This window comes from Branchiostoma lanceolatum, chromosome 15, assembly GCF_035083965.1.
Source record: "Branchiostoma lanceolatum isolate klBraLanc5 chromosome 15, klBraLanc5.hap2, whole genome shotgun sequence".
Classification (NCBI taxonomy): Eukaryota; Metazoa; Chordata; class Leptocardii; order Amphioxiformes; family Branchiostomatidae; genus Branchiostoma; species Branchiostoma lanceolatum.
This window is the reverse complement of record NC_089736.1, coordinates 6701631-6718576: the sequence shown is the minus strand read 5'-3', so window position 1 is coordinate 6718576 and position 16946 is coordinate 6701631. Positions and strand designations below refer to the sequence as shown.

At 40.7% G+C, this 16946-nt stretch overlaps 4 protein-coding genes across 25 annotated transcripts in view; 1 reads left to right on the top strand and 3 right to left on the bottom strand.

Annotated features, from left to right (window-relative positions):
* Positions 1–1472: 1472 nt before the first annotated feature.
* On the bottom strand, positions 1473–3451 carry LOC136420789 (uncharacterized). Its single transcript, XM_066407889.1, has 4 exons — positions 3113–3451; positions 2520–2790; positions 2166–2279; positions 1473–1645 (listed from the first exon to the last, which is right to left on the bottom strand). The coding sequence occupies exons 2-4, from the start codon at positions 2752–2754 to the stop codon at positions 1614–1616; spliced, it is 381 nt and encodes a 126-aa protein (XP_066263986.1). The 5' UTR covers positions 2755–2790; positions 3113–3451; the 3' UTR covers positions 1473–1613.
* Positions 3452–3641: 190 nt separating this feature from the next.
* LOC136421079 (uncharacterized) lies at positions 3642–5468 on the top strand. The gene is made up of 3 exons (XM_066408225.1): positions 3642–3896; positions 4694–4881; positions 5209–5468. The coding sequence occupies exons 1-3, from the start codon at positions 3697–3699 to the stop codon at positions 5466–5468; spliced, it is 648 nt and encodes a 215-aa protein (XP_066264322.1). The 5' UTR covers positions 3642–3696.
* Positions 5469–5799: 331 nt separating this feature from the next.
* On the bottom strand, positions 5800–12968 carry LOC136420455 (uncharacterized). 4 transcript variants are annotated; one of them, XM_066407391.1, is made up of 5 exons: positions 12523–12968; positions 9281–9511; positions 8868–9007; positions 8407–8550; positions 5800–8004 (listed from the first exon to the last, which is right to left on the bottom strand). In XM_066407391.1, exons 2-5 carry the CDS (start codon positions 9484–9486, stop codon positions 7868–7870), a joined length of 627 nt encoding a protein of 208 aa, XP_066263488.1. In that variant the 5' UTR covers positions 9487–9511; positions 12523–12968; the 3' UTR covers positions 5800–7867. The 4 variants fall into 4 exon arrangements, with proteins under 4 accessions (XP_066263488.1, XP_066263489.1, XP_066263487.1 ...); XM_066407392.1 differs by having other exon boundaries at positions 9281–9490; XM_066407390.1 differs by having other exon boundaries at positions 9281–9493; positions 12523–12967.
* Positions 12969–13895: 927 nt separating this feature from the next.
* The window catches only part of LOC136449232 (trafficking kinesin-binding protein 1-like), a 49755-nt gene continuing 46704 nt past the window's right edge, over positions 13896–16946 (bottom strand). For 18 of the 19 annotated variants that reach the window (XM_066449128.1, XM_066449129.1, XM_066449127.1 and 15 more), the window contains one exon: positions 13896–16511. In XM_066449128.1, the coding sequence (XP_066305225.1) occupies positions 15767–16511 (745 nt within the window). In that variant the 3' untranslated portion in view covers positions 13896–15766. The remainder of the gene's footprint in view (positions 16512–16946) is intronic. The other variant, XM_066449139.1, reaches the window with a different exon arrangement.

The window sequence follows — 16946 nt, the reverse complement described above, 5'->3', positions numbered from 1 at the left end:
GATAGGGACGATCCACTGTCTTTAATTGATGTAAACTAGACGACTATAACTGTTAACAGTGTAAGAACTCGAGTGAGTTGGTGAGGAAAAAATCTAAAAGTAATCTGAAATAAGAATGGCAACAATCATCAGACTACCATCTTGAAATTTGAACGAAGGGCATTCGGGGACCCCCTTGTCTTCGAGAAAATATAGCGGTCCTACTTAACATAAGGTGATTTACGTAACAGAAGCATTGTTACAGAACTTATTATAAATGTTCAACCTAGCAAACTAACAAGAAGCATTAATTGGCCTGGAATGTGTTATATAACCGCAATTCTCACACAGAAAGAAAATATCCTTACTTAAGAGCCAGCAGTTCTTTCGCATAAGAAAACTTAGGTTGTACTTCTGGGTACGGTCCTGAAAAAATAAAGTCGGTAGCTAGGGTGCTCTCTTTTCTTTTCTTTTTATTGATTTTGGCCGAACAGTACAGTACAGTACAGTACAGTACAAGTCTGAAATGCATCATGACACTGGTATTTTCCCAATCATATTTTAATGACAGACGCACACTTTTCTATTGCAACAGACATCTTTGGCCTGTCTATTTGGCCTGTCTATCTATGTTCAACAACGTTTTAATCACTCAGACGTCAGATCGAAGATTATATGTCCCCAGTGTCATCAGGTGATCCCCTCCCAAGTTTGAGGTTTTTAAAGTCAAGATCAAAGAATTTTAAACGGATTTGGTGAAGAAGTTGAGTTTTATCTGACCACTTCAAAATAGCTCCATGAACCATGGATGTATTAAACTTACCTTTGAATTTACATTTATTTGAATATTGAATATGTGGTGAGCATAACTAATAGAAATCTCGGATGGATTGTACTGATAATTGGTATGTGGGTAGATCTTGGGAAGACGAAGGTCAAGGCGGATTTCGGGCTCCCTGGTGTGTGACCTTGTTATAAGTGACCAATCATAGTAACGCGAATGATGACAGGCCATGACGTCATGCCCGCGTTGTTTCGGGCAATAGGTTGGGGGAGGGGGCCGGTTTTCTTGACTGGCTCATTGTTCACCTCCCATTATTTTGGAAGGTCACTTACCTCAGAAATCGGATCCTTAGTTATCCTGGAGAAAACCAGAGGACTAAACTTAATTCCAACACAAGAAGCGGGACTTAGCACAGATTAATTTTTGATGCGAATACTTGTCTAGGTTTCGAATGTAACGTTATATACGGACGAGCACACAAAAGTGTCTATTAAGAAAGTACAGTCAGCGTCAAGGACGTTTGCTCGAGTTGTCCTTGTTTTGAAGTGACATTTCGGGTAGGTGCTCCCTCCTCCTTTCCCGAATGTTGATTATTTTTACACCATCATGCATACAAATTTATCTAAACGGAATCATCCAAAATCTGACTGTAGCAAACGCAACAATACCTCTTAAGACCGTACTTGGCCAGTACAGAACAGAACAGTACTTGTCAGTTAAATTCAAATCTTTATTTGTAAGGCATTTTAGATGTAAAAGATGATAACAGGTAGCTGAGTGGAGCTCGATGTGCATGCAATTCACATCTACATCGGCAGGTGGTGCTACAGCCGTGACGTCGCAGACAGTCTCAGTCCCTCTCCTCTCGCCGCTCCTCTACCCCTAGAATAGGAAGAACGTTTGTCTAGATATTTTCATAGTCAGAATTCTTAGCCTTGGATCTTTCCAGTAATCTTTCGACGTGTAAATCAAAGCCCTCTAATTCCGTGAGCCGGGGTTCGATCCCAGGGTCGGACCCTAGGTTGGACATATTGTAAGGGAAGGGATTGCATTCGTCTTTTCAGACTGTGACGTGAAGCTGGTGGCCCGCGTTTTAGGGAGCTTCAGGCGTCAGCCTTAGGCATCAGACCCCAGTACACTTATCGAGAAGAATAGGGAGGGGGGGTCCGGTGTGTTTGCCTATAAACAAAATTTTGATAATAAGATAGCCCCGCCCCCGGAAAAACAACGGTATACGTGGTAAAACTGTAAAATGTACTGCCCAAGATTCAGATTTGTGGCGTTTGACAGCTTCACGAGCAAAGTGTACTATAAAACACTCCCATGTCATACCAGCCCCCAGCACTCCTGCCTGAACTAGTCACATTTGGATTTCACATGGATAATCAGCTGTGGTACGTACATTTGGGGCAGCACTCCTTGATTTCGTTGGTGACACAGCCTTCCTTAGAGCAGCACTCCCTGCTCAGGGTTTTACAGTTCTGCAGAAATGTTGAAGCCTGCTTTACTCCCAGGGCTGGAGGGGTGGAAGGAAACTACATGCAGTTTTAATCAATCAATGAATGCATGAACGAATGAATCAATGGCTTAATGAATTAATGAATGAAGGAAGGAACGAATGTTCATTTTTGTATGCTCACAGCTAAGTATATACAATGAACTTTATTGACATAAAAGTCTTCTATAACTATAGATACCCAAATTCAACATGGCAGCGTTTGTACATAGTTTAACCTGTTTACAATTTCAGACTTACTATAGCTTTTAAACCTGGTCCCGCAGGCCCTGTTGTAAGCCTTGGTCAGACCCTTGTTCTTCTTTGTGTCGCATCGCTTCACGCTCTTCTCCTTGCCGAAGCTAAACAATCCTCTTGTCTCAAAGTTGTCCTTAAGATCGCGAAGACGCTGCAAAACGTCTTCCAAGGCGCTGAGGTCGGCCGCGTAGGTCACGGCGATAGTGATCAGCACAAGAGCGACCACAGACAGCTTCATTCTTCTTCTGTTAGCCCGATTTACACCGACAGAAGACTGAAATATTGAACAGAATTTGCCGTGGAAGCCTTGAAAATGCCTGTGTACATCTAGCTTAGGTCAAGCTGCGACTTCTGGTCAAAATTTACGCCGTAAAAATGTATCTGAAAAATGCAAAATTTGTGGGCGTAACATTCCACCTTCAGACAAATAACTAGACAACTTCTGTATCTCTAAGAAGCCATAGGACAAGATACGTATATCTTAAAACGCTAGATATGACATGTATCAATTTGACTACACACGACATCCCTGTGGTTGACATTTCAGAAGTTTACAAAGTCACCGAAGTCTGAAAAAAGTGATAAATCTTACATACCTTAGTGCTGACAGACTTCTATTCTGGGTGCAGTTAACGTTAGTTCGCAAGAGAAGGTCACTTCGAACCTGTTAAACCAGTTATAGGCCGCGTGGAATAGGGACAGTTCACTCCCTTGATACAGTGTAAACATTTTTTGCAAAAATCTCCCACAAAAAGTGACAGAGTGAAGCAAAAAAACTGAGCAAAACAGTAAGAAGAAGACCAATATTGTGGGGAAATGATACAAGCGTCTAGGATGAAGGAATGATTATCATAAGTTGATGATGAAACTCCAACTATAGAATCAAGTCGTCGGTCCCTATTGAAAAGACGCATTGGTATGGAATGCATTGTTCAGATAATGATGCAAACACAGCCACTGACTGTCACAGTAGGTAAATGGGCGATTGAAAAGCGGCTCATGTAAAGCGGCTCATTCTCATAAATAAAAAGACCGCGAAAAGCACAACATTTTTGCACACACTGCGGTCCTGTGAACTTTGCCTTCGAATATTCGAATTCGAACGTCAGAATCTCTGACGTCATAAACGAACAGCATTCTAGAACCTCTACAAACGTTCCGTTTGCCATCGCGACGTTTCATGGCTGCCATGTTGTTCTTTTACAGGTTCCCATTTCTGCCGACGGCCTTTCCGTTCCTCGTCTTCGTTGGTTGCTTCCTGTTTGGGAACATCGGAGTGTCCGGTCAGCACGAGGGCGGGAACCACGTGTACATACCGACCCACATCACCGCGGAGCACTCGTGTAACAAAGGAGACTGGTCGGCCTGGTCACAGTGCACGTAGGTTTGAAATCAACACTTCAGTTACGTTTATGAATGTTAAACATCCAGGTAAGCAAATAGAGTAGTACAATTTAAACTTTACATCTGGATAAATTTCGATAAAAATCGGACGTTTCGGGCGTCCATCCGACTGCCCTTTTTCAACGAGAAGTTTACTTACGGATGCGAAAAGAATGTTGATTACTCTGTAAACTTGGGAATGAACACGGTATTCTTATTATTACATTCTAATTATTCTTACATTCCGGTATTCTTATTATTACATTATTATTATTACATTCTTTTCGCATCCGTAAGTAAACTTCTCGTTGAAAAAGGGCAGTCGGATTGACGCCCGAAACGTCCGATTTTTATCGAAATTTATCCAGATATACAAAGTTTAAATTGTACTACTCTATCAACACTTCAGTTGTTCAGTTGTTTCTTATATCACCTCTTAACCTTCTCACTGCTGCCTAACTCTGTAAACAATAGAGAATGGGGTGTAAAACGGTTACTTCAGTGTGTCAAAGGTTAACGGAGGTATTGTTAACGGTTTGTTTCTTTGTTTTTGTGTGTGTCCGAATCTATCTGAATATTATAGAGTGGCAGGATGTGAGGAGGAAGATGGTGTAACCCGGGAGGTTGTCAAAATGGGAAAGTTAGGTCCAAAGTTGCAGAGACAAAAAAATACATAGACAGAATTAAATACATTGGGAGAAATCGTACACAAAGCGGTAATTTTGGATTGAACAATACCGGGTTCATTCCCAAGTTTACAGAGTAATCTTAATTTGTTTGATTTTCTCTTCCAGTAACCAATGCGGGGAGAACGGCACCCAGTACCGAAAGAGGTACAACAATTACCACTGCCCTCACCACATTGAGTCCGCGTACCGGCAGTGTAACCGGCGCTGTTACAACGGTGGCGAGCTGGCCGAGGACTACAGCGGCGCCTGCGAGTGTCCGGACAACTTCGATGGCTCCTGCTGCGAGACGTATGGTACGCTCAAACTGTTGTTTTTGTTCAAGATTCCCTTTCGATCTAGTTTACCTCCGTGAAGGGAGGATTTGTTTTCGGTTTGTCTGTCTTGATTATATTTCACTCACCATACCATAGGTATAGGTAAAGTGAAATATATTGTTTTTTCTCTTCGAGTTTTTATGCTCAATATACAATGCACGCAACTTATGATTAATCGACTTCCGACCAAACCGTCTTCTTAGGGAAATACTGGCTGGTTCTACTTTGCACTGCAGCTAGGTGTCATTATGAATATGAAGAATGTGGTCCCAAACGTGATCAATTTGTTTTTTCTTCATTTCGCAGACGATTCTGTGGCTGTGACAGCGTTTAGCTGCTACAGCTGTGACGAGGCATACAGCAAGGAGGCAACATGCGTGGAGAGCCCGGCGTCTCTGCCTATCGTTAGCTGTAACACCACGTGCTTTGTAAGAAAAAAAATCACATCCTGTTTTTTTGTCAAGTTCGAATACCTTCTTGCCATTAAAGGTATCAGGATTATCTCAAAATCGACGAAACGATGCTTTTTTTTAGGCCGCGGTAGCCAAAAGCAATCTTACGATTAATTTAATGACATGTTGCTTACTTTGCATCAATCAAAACCTTAGGTCGAACTTACACTGGACGAACTGGATGTCGCCACTCATATCAAGCGGGGCTGCAAGTCTGCTTCCGAGGTTGGGGCCGAACCCTGCGTACCCCAAAGCTGTCCCAATCCCAGTGCCCACCCCTACCACAGCGTAACCGACAACGGCACATGCGCACTCTGCTGCGCATCCAACATTTGCAACCACGGCCTCCCGGCAAGCACCGCGGCGGAAGTGACGTACAACATCGTTTGCGCTGGACTGATGTTGGGGATAGCAATACTGTTGAAATAAACTTCGATGGCCGACGTTGATGTTTAGTTTAGATTTTATTACTAACTTCCATATTTGTTTGTTTACAGTTTACCTAACAATCAGAACAACTGGAAGATTGTTGAAAAGAATAACGTTAGCACATTAATGTTACAATATATTGTATCTATCAGTACAATAACTATTTTGAATGTTCAGTGTTTTGCTCCTTCTTTCCAAAACTATGTAGAGTATAGTACTGTAGTAAGATACAACCAAGGCACCGACAAGACTATAAGATGACACCAGTATCTTATTTCATACATTAATACATCATATTGGTTATACTTGATATTCAAATACGAAGACTTTGTGTCAATTTGTTTTGCTACATAGGAACTGAAACCCACTGAAAGTTGCAATAAATTGAAGGAGAGATAAGCCAGCCAGGGCCATTCTCCTACACAGAGCCTCGTCCGCGGCCTATACAATATACCTTGCTAAACCGGGCTGAGGTTTCCACTTTTGTGGACATGACCTCTAACCAGCTGTCAGCCAATCAGAGCATCGGCTTTACCTAAAGAAAACATTAAGGTGATCCTCTGATTGGCTAACAGCTTATTAGAGGCCACGCCCATAAAAGTGGAAACCTCGGTTCGGTTTGACAGAGCCTCCCAAGGTAAATGGTATAGGCCGACGCAAGGCTCTATGTAGGAGAATAGTCTGGGTAGAAGCCTTTTCCGGGTGCTGTCCTTGGTGCTATCCAGCACATCAAGTCCTGTCCCATGGACGCCTAGCACGCCGGATGATACCCAGGCTAAAATCTCTCCAGTAACTATTAATTTCCTATTCCAAACGCTATTTCAAGAATATTCTCTTTTGTGTCGAAAAGAGGCATTAAATTGTATCGGATAAAACTGTTTAAAATTCAGAAGAAATCAAGTACAAGGCACTGTTTTAGACGCCCTGAGTTTCCCAGCATCTAACCCGTTGTTACATATAAACAGATATTTGCTAAAATCAATTAAAAGTCCCCGTTTGTTGCACAATGGTGCCGAACGTTTCTGTACACGTAAGTCAATATTTACATCATTGATAAGGTCGTCCACACTTCCGAGTACGCATGTGCAGCGACATGAATTGTGGGTAATATGTCAAAGGTGAAGGTCATTGAGACATCAACAGACACGTCTGTCTGGACATTTTTAAGCAAATCGAAACTGTTAACAAGTTAGAACTTTCACCTTTGACATATTACCAACAATTCCTGTCGCTGCGCATGCGTACTTGGAAGTGTGAACGACCTTATACCATCAACTGGACTGTCCCATTTAAAGTTGAGGAGGGCGTCGCCAGGATTTTCTCCATCTCCATTCAAATGTATTTTTCTCTTACATTAAGTAATAACCTCAATTTTTGCTCATAACGTCCCGAGTACCTACTCTTTAGATAGAACAGTCTTCACATAGAAAAATGGCGAAAAACAACTTTTAAACTGTCATGGTCTCCAAAAGTCGTCTTCTGTACACCTCTTAGAGATTATATAGAAATTTAAAAGCGGTTTAGTTTAATTCCTTAGTTGGTGCAATATTGTTCATGATATGTTTTGGGCTGCATTGTGAAGCCCAGCACCTCCCAATTTAGTTTAATATGATAATGCGTCTCATTTTAGAAATCAAAATGCAGATTGGAATATTTACAACAATGTTTAATCTACCTTTATTCTACGCATACCATTTGTCCACGAGAAAAAATAGCACATGACTATCCAGCACAATGTAACTAAAATAACTATATACCTTTTTTTTCATGTCGCTTTTTGTATAAATGTTTGCATGTGGGTTGTTGGAGAATCGTGGCGAGTTGGGGCCCCCTAGCAGTATTTTCAGACTCTGCATGCAGTGTTACAGGCCGACACCCCCTTACTGAAAGAAGTGTGGTATAATCCATGGATAGCTGGCCATCCGTTCCTGACCTTATGGAGGGAGATAGCTTGGAAGAAGGGGAGGGGGGCACAAACATTTGTGATTGCTAGGGATATATAGCATTAAGAACTTGGCGCAAACTCTTAAGATTTCAAGGAGGTATAAGATCTTCGTTTTTTCTTTCTTCTCCCTGCTGTTTTTCTAACCAGCGGTTGTTGGTCTGTTGTCCGGGTTGGGCGCTTGAAGGGCCTCCTCGTACGGAGGGGGAGGTTCATCACTGTCTGCGTACGGGTCGCACAGGGAGGATCGTTCAGTAATGCTGTCGTCGTCGTCTTCCGCTAGAACAAAAATGTATAAAAAATGAAATATTTGTAGTGGCGGTTGGTGATAGACTAAACACGACTGACACTGGAAATTTGCGCTATAATTTGAATATATATTGATATATTGAATATGATAGCTGTCATCTCCATGTACGGAGGTATTGTTTTCGGTGCACATGTGTCTGTTCTCCCGTCTCTCTGCCTACCTGTAGGCACGTCTCCCAGGAAGTGAAGGGCAAAATCGTCAATGTTGTGAGAGTGACAGGAAGTAAGTGGTCAGAGGTGGTAGAATTAGTCATTTATAACATTATTTGCATAATCAATGAACTACAATTAAACAAGATACATGAGAAATTCTAAATATTTCACGTAGGTCTGATATCATCGATCTCTTGTTGAGTGGTGTTTTCCTCTCACCTCTTCTGTCGTTTCCGGCCGAAGCCGCATAGGGCGGCGGCGGTCGGGATTGGTGAGACGCGTAGGCATTGCCGTATCCGGTCTCTACGTCACTTGCGGGCGGGGATATATCCGTGTCGGAGTCATCATCGTATCTTCTTGGCACTAAAAATATACGCGAGGAAAATATGCAGAGCGTAAGAAACCTAGATGTAAACTTCAGAAGACATTCCAACCATGATAGCAAGCTATTTTCTGCATTTCTCGACAATAAGCTGGGTCACAATTTCAGCTGTTCATGCGCAGTGTGGTGCATTGTGGGATATATGCCAAAGTTGAAGTCCCTTGAGAAATAAACAACACGTCTGGCATGGCGTAGACAAGAGCTGTATTTTTTTCTGTAACAGCCTTCAACTTTGACCTCGCGCACGCGCAGTTCAAACCGTGAACCAGCTTATAAGACACTCAATACTGCAACATACCAGAGCGCAAAATGATGAACTCACGTCTTGGTGCTGAGAGCCTCCTTGTCAGCTTGAGGCGGTCGCGATAAAATTTCTTCATGATGACGATGAAAATGCCGATGCCCATAAAGATGGCGACAATGGTGCTCAACATAACCCTGTAAAACAAACCCACAATGTCCTTTTTATCATGTACATTGAGCGTCGTGGGCTGAGAGAACGAAGCGAATTTTGATGGTACTATCGGCTCCGCGTCACCAAAATCGTAGACATTAAAATAAAAACCTTTCTGCTCAAACAAAAACAATGGGGCGTTAAATATAATGCACTGTGCGTAGTACGGGTAAAGCTACTCACAAACGAAAACTTGTCTTTTAGGGTTTCCCCCTATACTTTTATTAAAAATAGAAATACTATTTTTAGATACGTACATGGGATATTCTTCCTCTCGTAGCCCCTTGCCTCCCGGACCCCCCATGGTGTCCTCGCAACACCTGAGCGTGTCCGGGGTCTTAAGGCAGCAGCGGGTGAAGTTGCTCGGCTGGTTGGGCTGGGGGCACCGCCAACCCTGCATGAGCCTGTCGCTGTGGAAGTGGTCGGGACACCTGCCCTGCACATCCAGTATGACCCGCTCCATGGCGCTGCTGAGTGGTGGCAGAGAGCTCGTGAGAATTGCGAACGTTGAAACAGAAATGATGTGCTAAAATTACGATAACGTTACCGCTTTTGAAACAACAAATAGAGAGGGCAACATCAGACAAAAAAAGGCGTGTATTTTGTAGTTTCGTATATGGTTTGCTTCGCCTTGTATCGTCCGAGCATGTCAAGAAATTTCAGTACAATGAAATATTCCATATTTGCTTCAGGCACAAAATGATACACGGATTTAAAACGCAGTCACTTAACCCCTCCTAAGCAACGCATTTGTCCATTAAGGAATGTAATCTTTACAATTCGGCCACGGCAAGTTGATTGTTTGATGACGTCGACGCGCATTGATTTTCGCCTTTCGAAAAAACAACAAGAAATTGCTTCCTCCTCCGAATGGGAATTCAACACGGCTTGAATGTAGAAGTAAAACTGGCGCACTTCTAGCTTGCATTGAATGCATGAGTAAAATAATTTTGCTACAACGTTTGTAATCTCTATTTGGAACATTTAAGCATCTTGTTTTTTGCCCATCTTGCTTTTATCGTTCTCTCGCTTTGATTTTGAGTCTGCGGCGGATGTCATCTATCACCGGTTACCTAAAAACATAGCTAAGTGCTTCTGTGCATTACTCGGCAGCTGTACCCTCTACCTCGACAACGGTGTCGATAAAACCAACGGGCTTTGAAATATATCCCTAAAGCTTATCGGGTAAACTGTGACGTAAGGCACAAGATTCTTGGCTCCTCCCGCAAAGTTGAGGACGGCAACCTAATTTGTACGGATTAAGTGGCAACGCAAAAATCGATATATGGCTACATTTGGATATGATTTGTAGTCGTGATATGTGGTGGCTAGCTAAAAGCTAGTGAGTCACGTTGGATACGTGTGGTATACGCACGTTGTGGGTGGAGTCCAATCTGATTACCTTCGAATTCGCCAAGAAGGTTATGTTTTGGGTAGCTATAGCGTGTGTGTGTTTGTGTGTGTGTGTGTGTGTGTGTGTGTGTTTGTGTGTGTGTGTGTGTCTGTCTGTGTGTGTGAACATGATAACTCGAGAATGTCTTGGGTGGATTGTATTGATATTTGGTATGTTATATATGTTCTATGTTATACGTAGGTTTTGATGAGACCTTGAAATGATTAGATTTTGGGCTCCCTAGTTATACATCAACTTGTTCGATTGTGTTTTCAATTGATTGATTGATCTTTAAGACACTGTACATGAACTACATTTCTTTATTGTCTATTCAAGGAGGTTTATAACCTACCTGACAATTGACAGACTCACAGTGATTGTTCAGTAAAAGGCGAACTGATTTTACGTAGAGATCACCCAATCGCATCACCAGACACAGAAACAATGTAAATGTTTCATAACTGTATGTATAGTGTCGCTAAACTTAATCTCAAATAATATCAATAAATAATGCTTTCAAATGTTCCAAATTTAGGGCAATGTTGCAGGTCAAACTTCCAAGGACAAATGTGTTATCATACATTTTACATAACGACATATAATCCTGGTTTATGTTTTAATGGGTCATAATAAATAATTCATACTTAAATGGGCAGGAAAAACGCAACGAAAGATGACGACACGCATACTTGTTACGTAGGCATTGGTTCAAAGGTATAGAAAAATGCGGACAAAATCACATCATCTGTTTTTTGTCTCTTTCTGAATACTCGAACACTAGACTAGTAGTAGTTTACAGTAATGGCAAATTCAAAATGAATCTATTCTATTCTATTCTATTCTAAATTAACACAATGTTCTATCTTTTTTAGTTTTCCCTAATTTATGGCAACAGAAGTCAACATAAACATAAGGAAAACACTTGTATAATCTTTATTGTTGCGTTGTTTAAAGTACTCCGTTGTTTGAAAACCAGGTTAGTCAACCGACACTAATGTTGAAGAATGTGCCCCCAGCTATATAAGCAACTGGTGACTTCGTAGTAGTTTAAAATTGAATGAATCATAATAATTACATCCTTGATGTTGGTAAAACATAGAAAACGCAGGCTGTTTAAAAAGATAGGATAATGAATCACAATATTTAGTTTATTTGCAAACTGATGCCTGAAGGCTAATTGCAAAAGAAACACAGACACACAGATAGATACGATAACGTAGTTAGAACGTAAGAAAATCTCAATCATGTTTCTACGTACATTATTTGGGAGGGGGGCTTCTTTTTTGGAAGCAGTGACTGAAATAAAGTTCCGTGTTTCTAATTACAAGTGGGTTTTGCGATTTTAGTAGAAATGTGTTTTTTTTAAGGTTTTCTAGATTGTACAATCTCGGGGAAATTGTGTGGTAATTGTTTTAAAAAGCCTATTAATTAAATAGCTGTGTATGTTTGAGATGTGACCAAAATTGTTGATTTTACGCAATGACATTATGGTAATAAAGCATTCAGGATTAAACGATTAACACTTTTTACAGGTATTATCTAGATTGCCAACATGGGACATATAAGAGCTTAAGAGTGGGTAATCAAAAGCAGAAGAGATGCAGCTTTTAATCGTCTGTAATACTAATGTTTGAAATTGAATAAATCCCGACTAGGCTTAAATTCCCAACCGCAAACTATCATACAATTTGATTTACTGTATCAAATGATGACATGTTAAACAAAATCGACTATATGATTACAAATCCCCCCAAAAGCTAACTGGATCGATAGTTTAAATATATCACGTAATATAGTGTGATAAAAAAACGTATGTCTACGCCGATATTAAGACTGTCTTCTGAACTGCTCTCACGAGCTTTATTGCTTGAAGGCATATGTCGTCACAAAATACTCAGTGCGACGTCATATGGCCTTATTCCAAGACAGCGAGAATGCGTAAAATATATCATATCGATTCAATCGTTCCTCAGTACTTCACAATTATTTGTATACTTTCCAGATAGAATCATCAGGAACCGACAACAATAACATATAAACAAAAACAATCCACCACGAAAGACAGATTCTGAAAAGACAGAGATATAAATATACATGTTGTCTTACCTATGTAAGGACGTCTCTTCTTGATCTTAAAATGTCTCCTCTTAGTAGGTTCCTTCCCAGCCTATAAGCGTTCAAGGCTGTGTAGATGCTTCTCGGAAAATTTCCCCGGGAAAAAATTGTCGCAAAAATGCTCTAAATGTTAGAATTTAAGCAGGAACATTGACACTACGTTTCCTTCCGCCTGCAATCCGCCATGTTGCTCATACGTCACCGCAGGCTGACTCCCGTCCGTCCGGTCTTACCGGTTCACCGATTCCCTCAGGGCGCTCTCTCACCTGAGCGCATCAGACGACAAAATAAACACGCATAGCAACCAGCTAACATCCCGCTTTTCTGAGCATATTCTGAGAGAAAATCGTTGAATTCTGCACAGATGTCCCTCACCGTATTTGATGGAGAGCCACGGTGAATGTTTTTCCTAGCGAAAGGATGTGCATCATCATTGAGGAGACAGGTGAAAGGGCATAGGATGGTTCATTGATCGCAGAAGGGAGTACGTGTCAAGAGCGCCACCTGGCGGTTTATCATTGTGTTGAAAACACGATGTTGAAAGAACCAATGGCTTTGCAACTGCCATATCTTGATTAGTTGAATCAAGGACCTTTATAGAACCTCTATGGTTGAATCGTAACGAATATGCAAAAGCATTGTGTGTAAAAGTGTCAAAAACCATTTTAAAGCATTTCGAAGAAGATGCAACAGCAATTTTCACTTCAACCAATGTCCTTGCATCAACCAACCAGTGGTCTCAGTACCTTGTACTTTTCATTGAAAATACGTGGCAAAGTTCTCCTTTTTTAAGGACAATGACATGTTCTATCTTCACATTCTTACACAGCTTATTCATGCATGCATCAAAGACTTGGTTGCTAAAAATAGCCATGTCAACACACATATACATGTATGTTGTGTCCACACTTAGTTTGTGTGTGTGTGTTTTTGTGTGTACCCGCAGGGTACATGTAGATACCCAATAATAGTAATAGACCGATCTATATCACATAGCCCCATCCACTTCTCTCAAAACCCAGAAATGCAAAAAAAACTAATAATGCAACTATCTATCTGCATCTACCCTCTTATTGCATGGACAAACCGCTAATCGCCACACTATCATTCGTTGAACTGACAATATTGTGATGGAACGTCAGGATCGTTCTATTAATATTGGTCAATGTGAAGATCTCCATCTAAATATCTTTGTAAAAACAAATGGAAATGTTGTGTATTATGAACATCAAATTGAGGAAGTCAGAATATTGTAGAATATAAAATTCCTTGTCATTCCAAGGTGAATTCTTACCCACCCATATCAACATTTACTTGACTAATTCTGACACGAACCATTGAAGAGATGAATGCAAAAGACAAAATATGCTTTTCATGTTTAATTTTCCCAATTCATCTGTTTCTGAGAAACCATCACAACCAAGGTCATGAATTCTACCAAGACTAGATAAACCTTCTTCCAATAAAAAACATCAACAACTCCGTAATCTTCAAATGTACATTATCTTCTACACTTCAAAACATGTTCTGTTTTACATTAATTTTGATATCTTAGAATATAGGAAAATCAACATTTTACACGTATGTTGATAAATCAATCAATCCCATACTTAAGCCAGATGGTCGCTGATACAGCAAACTATGCTATGAGAGCACCTTTTATTAATCATAAATACCAGGAAATCTTCAATTTTTGAAACTTAAAATTCAAATTATGCTTTTTTAAGATAACAAAATATGTAGATTAAATTAAAATGATGAAAACAAACACGGAAAACTCAAATGCAAATATCATAGAAATCTGAACAAACATTCGGGAAAAATATTAATAATACATTTCTTACATTAATCTACCTTCAACATTCTAAAATGCAGTACTGTACAAGATTATGAATGCCACTAGTATTGTTAGTTTTTACAATGTCCATGTCATTTTTCTTTGACACAAAGAGCTAATAATAATAATAAGTTATTACGATGCTCAATTGCACAGTCCTTATAGGTAGTGCTTTATTTCATACATTTTTGTATTTCTCTAAAAAAATGACAACTTTGGAAGTACATTTTTCACCTATGGGCTATATACAATGTTTTCCACATAAACACATGCTGCAACATTCAAAAACTTATTCTTGGACATTTTTTTTTACAAACAAACAAAAATTTGAGACCACAAGAACACTCAATTGTATAACGAAGTCCATGCAAATAAAATCTTCATTGCTTTACAACTAATTTTCATTGGTTAATGGGATATGAGAACCTGGATATGGGTACGGACATTTTGACATATCGTATATCATTGTTGACTACTATCTGCATGCATATGAATGTGAGCATTACAAATAGTTTTAGTATTTTTTGCTCATCTTGTAGCAAGAACTTTACATCCAGAACATCTTGATTACTCCTTGAAATATAAGACCCAGCAATGACCATATGTTGTACATGTATGTTCCACAAGGATTTGATGAATTGTTGTAACACAGAATTTACAAAATTTTCAGGCCAATCTAGCTGATATTGTTTCTATATTTCAAACATTGGACTACTGATATACCACGGTATTATACCATTTTCAATATTTATGAACATGGTAAAGCCTAGCATTTCCTTGATTGCTTCAGTTTTGAATTTGGGCTCACACATAATCTTTTTTTCACAGAAAATTGAAGCATAGAAGTTGTAATAGAACCTTCATGCTGTTAAGGCCTTTTTTTCGCAAAAGGTCACAACGAGCATTTCGTTACCTGAATGAATGAGAATGGCACGGTTAAATCAACTCTCGAATTGATCGATGATTAACAAAGAGATGACGGGTTACTTTACAATAATTACAACGTGCTAACAGTCCGATGTTATGTTGCCATTATGACCATTGTTTAATATCGATCCATGTAGACCTAGTACCATCCAAATGGCTACAATTTGACTACTATTAGGCCTGCTTTACATGTGTTTTCGAAAAAAAGCTTCCAAAAACAAACGGGATAGTGAGTATGAGTGATACATTTTTGAAAACACATCCTACTGGTGTAAAGAGAAAAAGACCGTTCAACTATGCCTTTTCTACAGTGCATCTGTAATGAATTCCAGAGTGTGTTTGTAACAGCTTAGCAAGGTCCAAAACACCTTCCGACTCCTGTAAAGATCAAGAACGCGTTTTGGAACATGCATTTTGGGTGTTTTTGAAAACGCATGTAAAGCGGGCCTAAGATTGCTACTCCGAAGTCTCTTAGAACGAGGCATTCTTTCTCACTGATCCGTGTTGTGCTTTTGGGGACGGCGGGATCTTGAAATTCCCGCTTAGTGCCGACATGGGGCCGGGAGAAGCGATAGAACTCACTCTGTACCCCGTCCCCAACATCACCGTACTCGGCAACGGTCCACTCGGAAGTGACGACGTGGTTGTGGTGGTTGTTGTGATGGCACACGTCGAGATCATACTTCCGATGTCCATCTCTTTCACCTTGTTCACAATGTCGTATTTGGAGTTGTCCATGCTGCTGTTTCCGTTGGGCGACGTCATCATCATGGCTCGCGCCAGCTTGCTCGCAAATGTTGCAGAGTTGATCCCGCCGGTCGCCAGGATAGGAGACGACTTCGTGGGCGAGTTGGGCGGAGTCGGGGGCGGTTTAGGCGCTCCGACTTTCAGGTTGATGCTGGCGTTGGACGGCAAGTTCAGGTCCAAATCGATACGTAACTTTTGTCTGGGTAACGATGACGCAGAAGCCGACGGTGTGGTCTGCGTTGATACTTTCAAGCCTACATTGAGTCTCTCGGGTTTTCGTGAGGGTTTGATGGCTTGGATCCCGCGCTCCTTGAGAAGTTTGGCGAGTCCAGTGTTCGTGCTAAAGGTGCTGGTGGCCTCGCGCAGGTTGGAACAGGAGTTGGAGATGGACGTGCGGCGGAGGGTACCGACCGCGGGGGGCTGGCTACGCAACATGCTGACGGATGGCACAGGTCTTCCTGAGCTGGAGCTGGACCAGGAAACAAAGCAAGACAAAAATGTTAGAGTTTACATACTCTTTGGCCGTGGCTCTATCTCTATTCCCATGTTATAGTTGTGCAAATTTTCTTGACATCTGCAACTTTCAGGTTGACCTTAAGATTGACAACGACATATTTGGTCTCCAATCTGAAACACTCCACCTGATTTTGACATTAGCCTTTAATTTTACATTGGGGTAAGTGTAACAGCTGGCGTAAGTGTAACTTAGAGTAAGAAAACCATGTCAGTTATGTATCACAGCACTCTACACCCCACAGCAAAACCCACCACCGGTACTATAGTAAGATGTCAGTGAAAAGTGACATTTGTGACAGAAAGTCAACACTCCTATTTCTTATTTTCTTAACCACATTGCAAATGTATTAGTAAAATAATTCTCTACTTTATATGATGTATCTACAGT

Bases quoted from the DNA above. Each gene is read 5' to 3' on its own strand.
- LOC136420455 (XM_066407391.1), bottom strand. From the start codon at position 9,486: ATGGAGCGGGTCATACTGGATGTGCAGGGCAGGTGTCCCGACCACTTC. The intron at 8,551-8,867 runs GTATGTTGCAGT...GTATATTTTTAG, and splicing joins GTTCATCATTTTGCGCTCTG to TGCCAAGAAGATACGATGAT. The intron at 8,005-8,406 runs GTGAGAGGAAAA...TTTTTGTTCTAG, and splicing joins GGCCGGAAACGACAGAAGAG to CGGAAGACGACGACGACAGC.
- LOC136420789 (XM_066407889.1), bottom strand. From the start codon at position 2,754: ATGAAGCTGTCTGTGGTCGCTCTTGTGCTGATCACTATCGCCGTGACC. The intron at 2,280-2,519 runs GTAAGTCTGAAA...CCACCCCTCCAG, and splicing joins GACCAGGTTTAAAAGCTATA to CCCTGGGAGTAAAGCAGGCT. The intron at 1,646-2,165 runs GTACGTACCACA...TTCCTATTCTAG, and splicing joins CAAGGAGTGCTGCCCCAAAT to GGGTAGAGGAGCGGCGAGAG.
- LOC136421079 (XM_066408225.1), top strand. From the start codon at position 3,697: ATGGCTGCCATGTTGTTCTTTTACAGGTTCCCATTTCTGCCGACGGCC. The intron at 3,897-4,693 runs GTAGGTTTGAAA...TTTCTCTTCCAG, and splicing joins TCGGCCTGGTCACAGTGCAC to TAACCAATGCGGGGAGAACG. The intron at 4,882-5,208 runs GTACGCTCAAAC...TTCATTTCGCAG, and splicing joins CTCCTGCTGCGAGACGTATG to ACGATTCTGTGGCTGTGACA.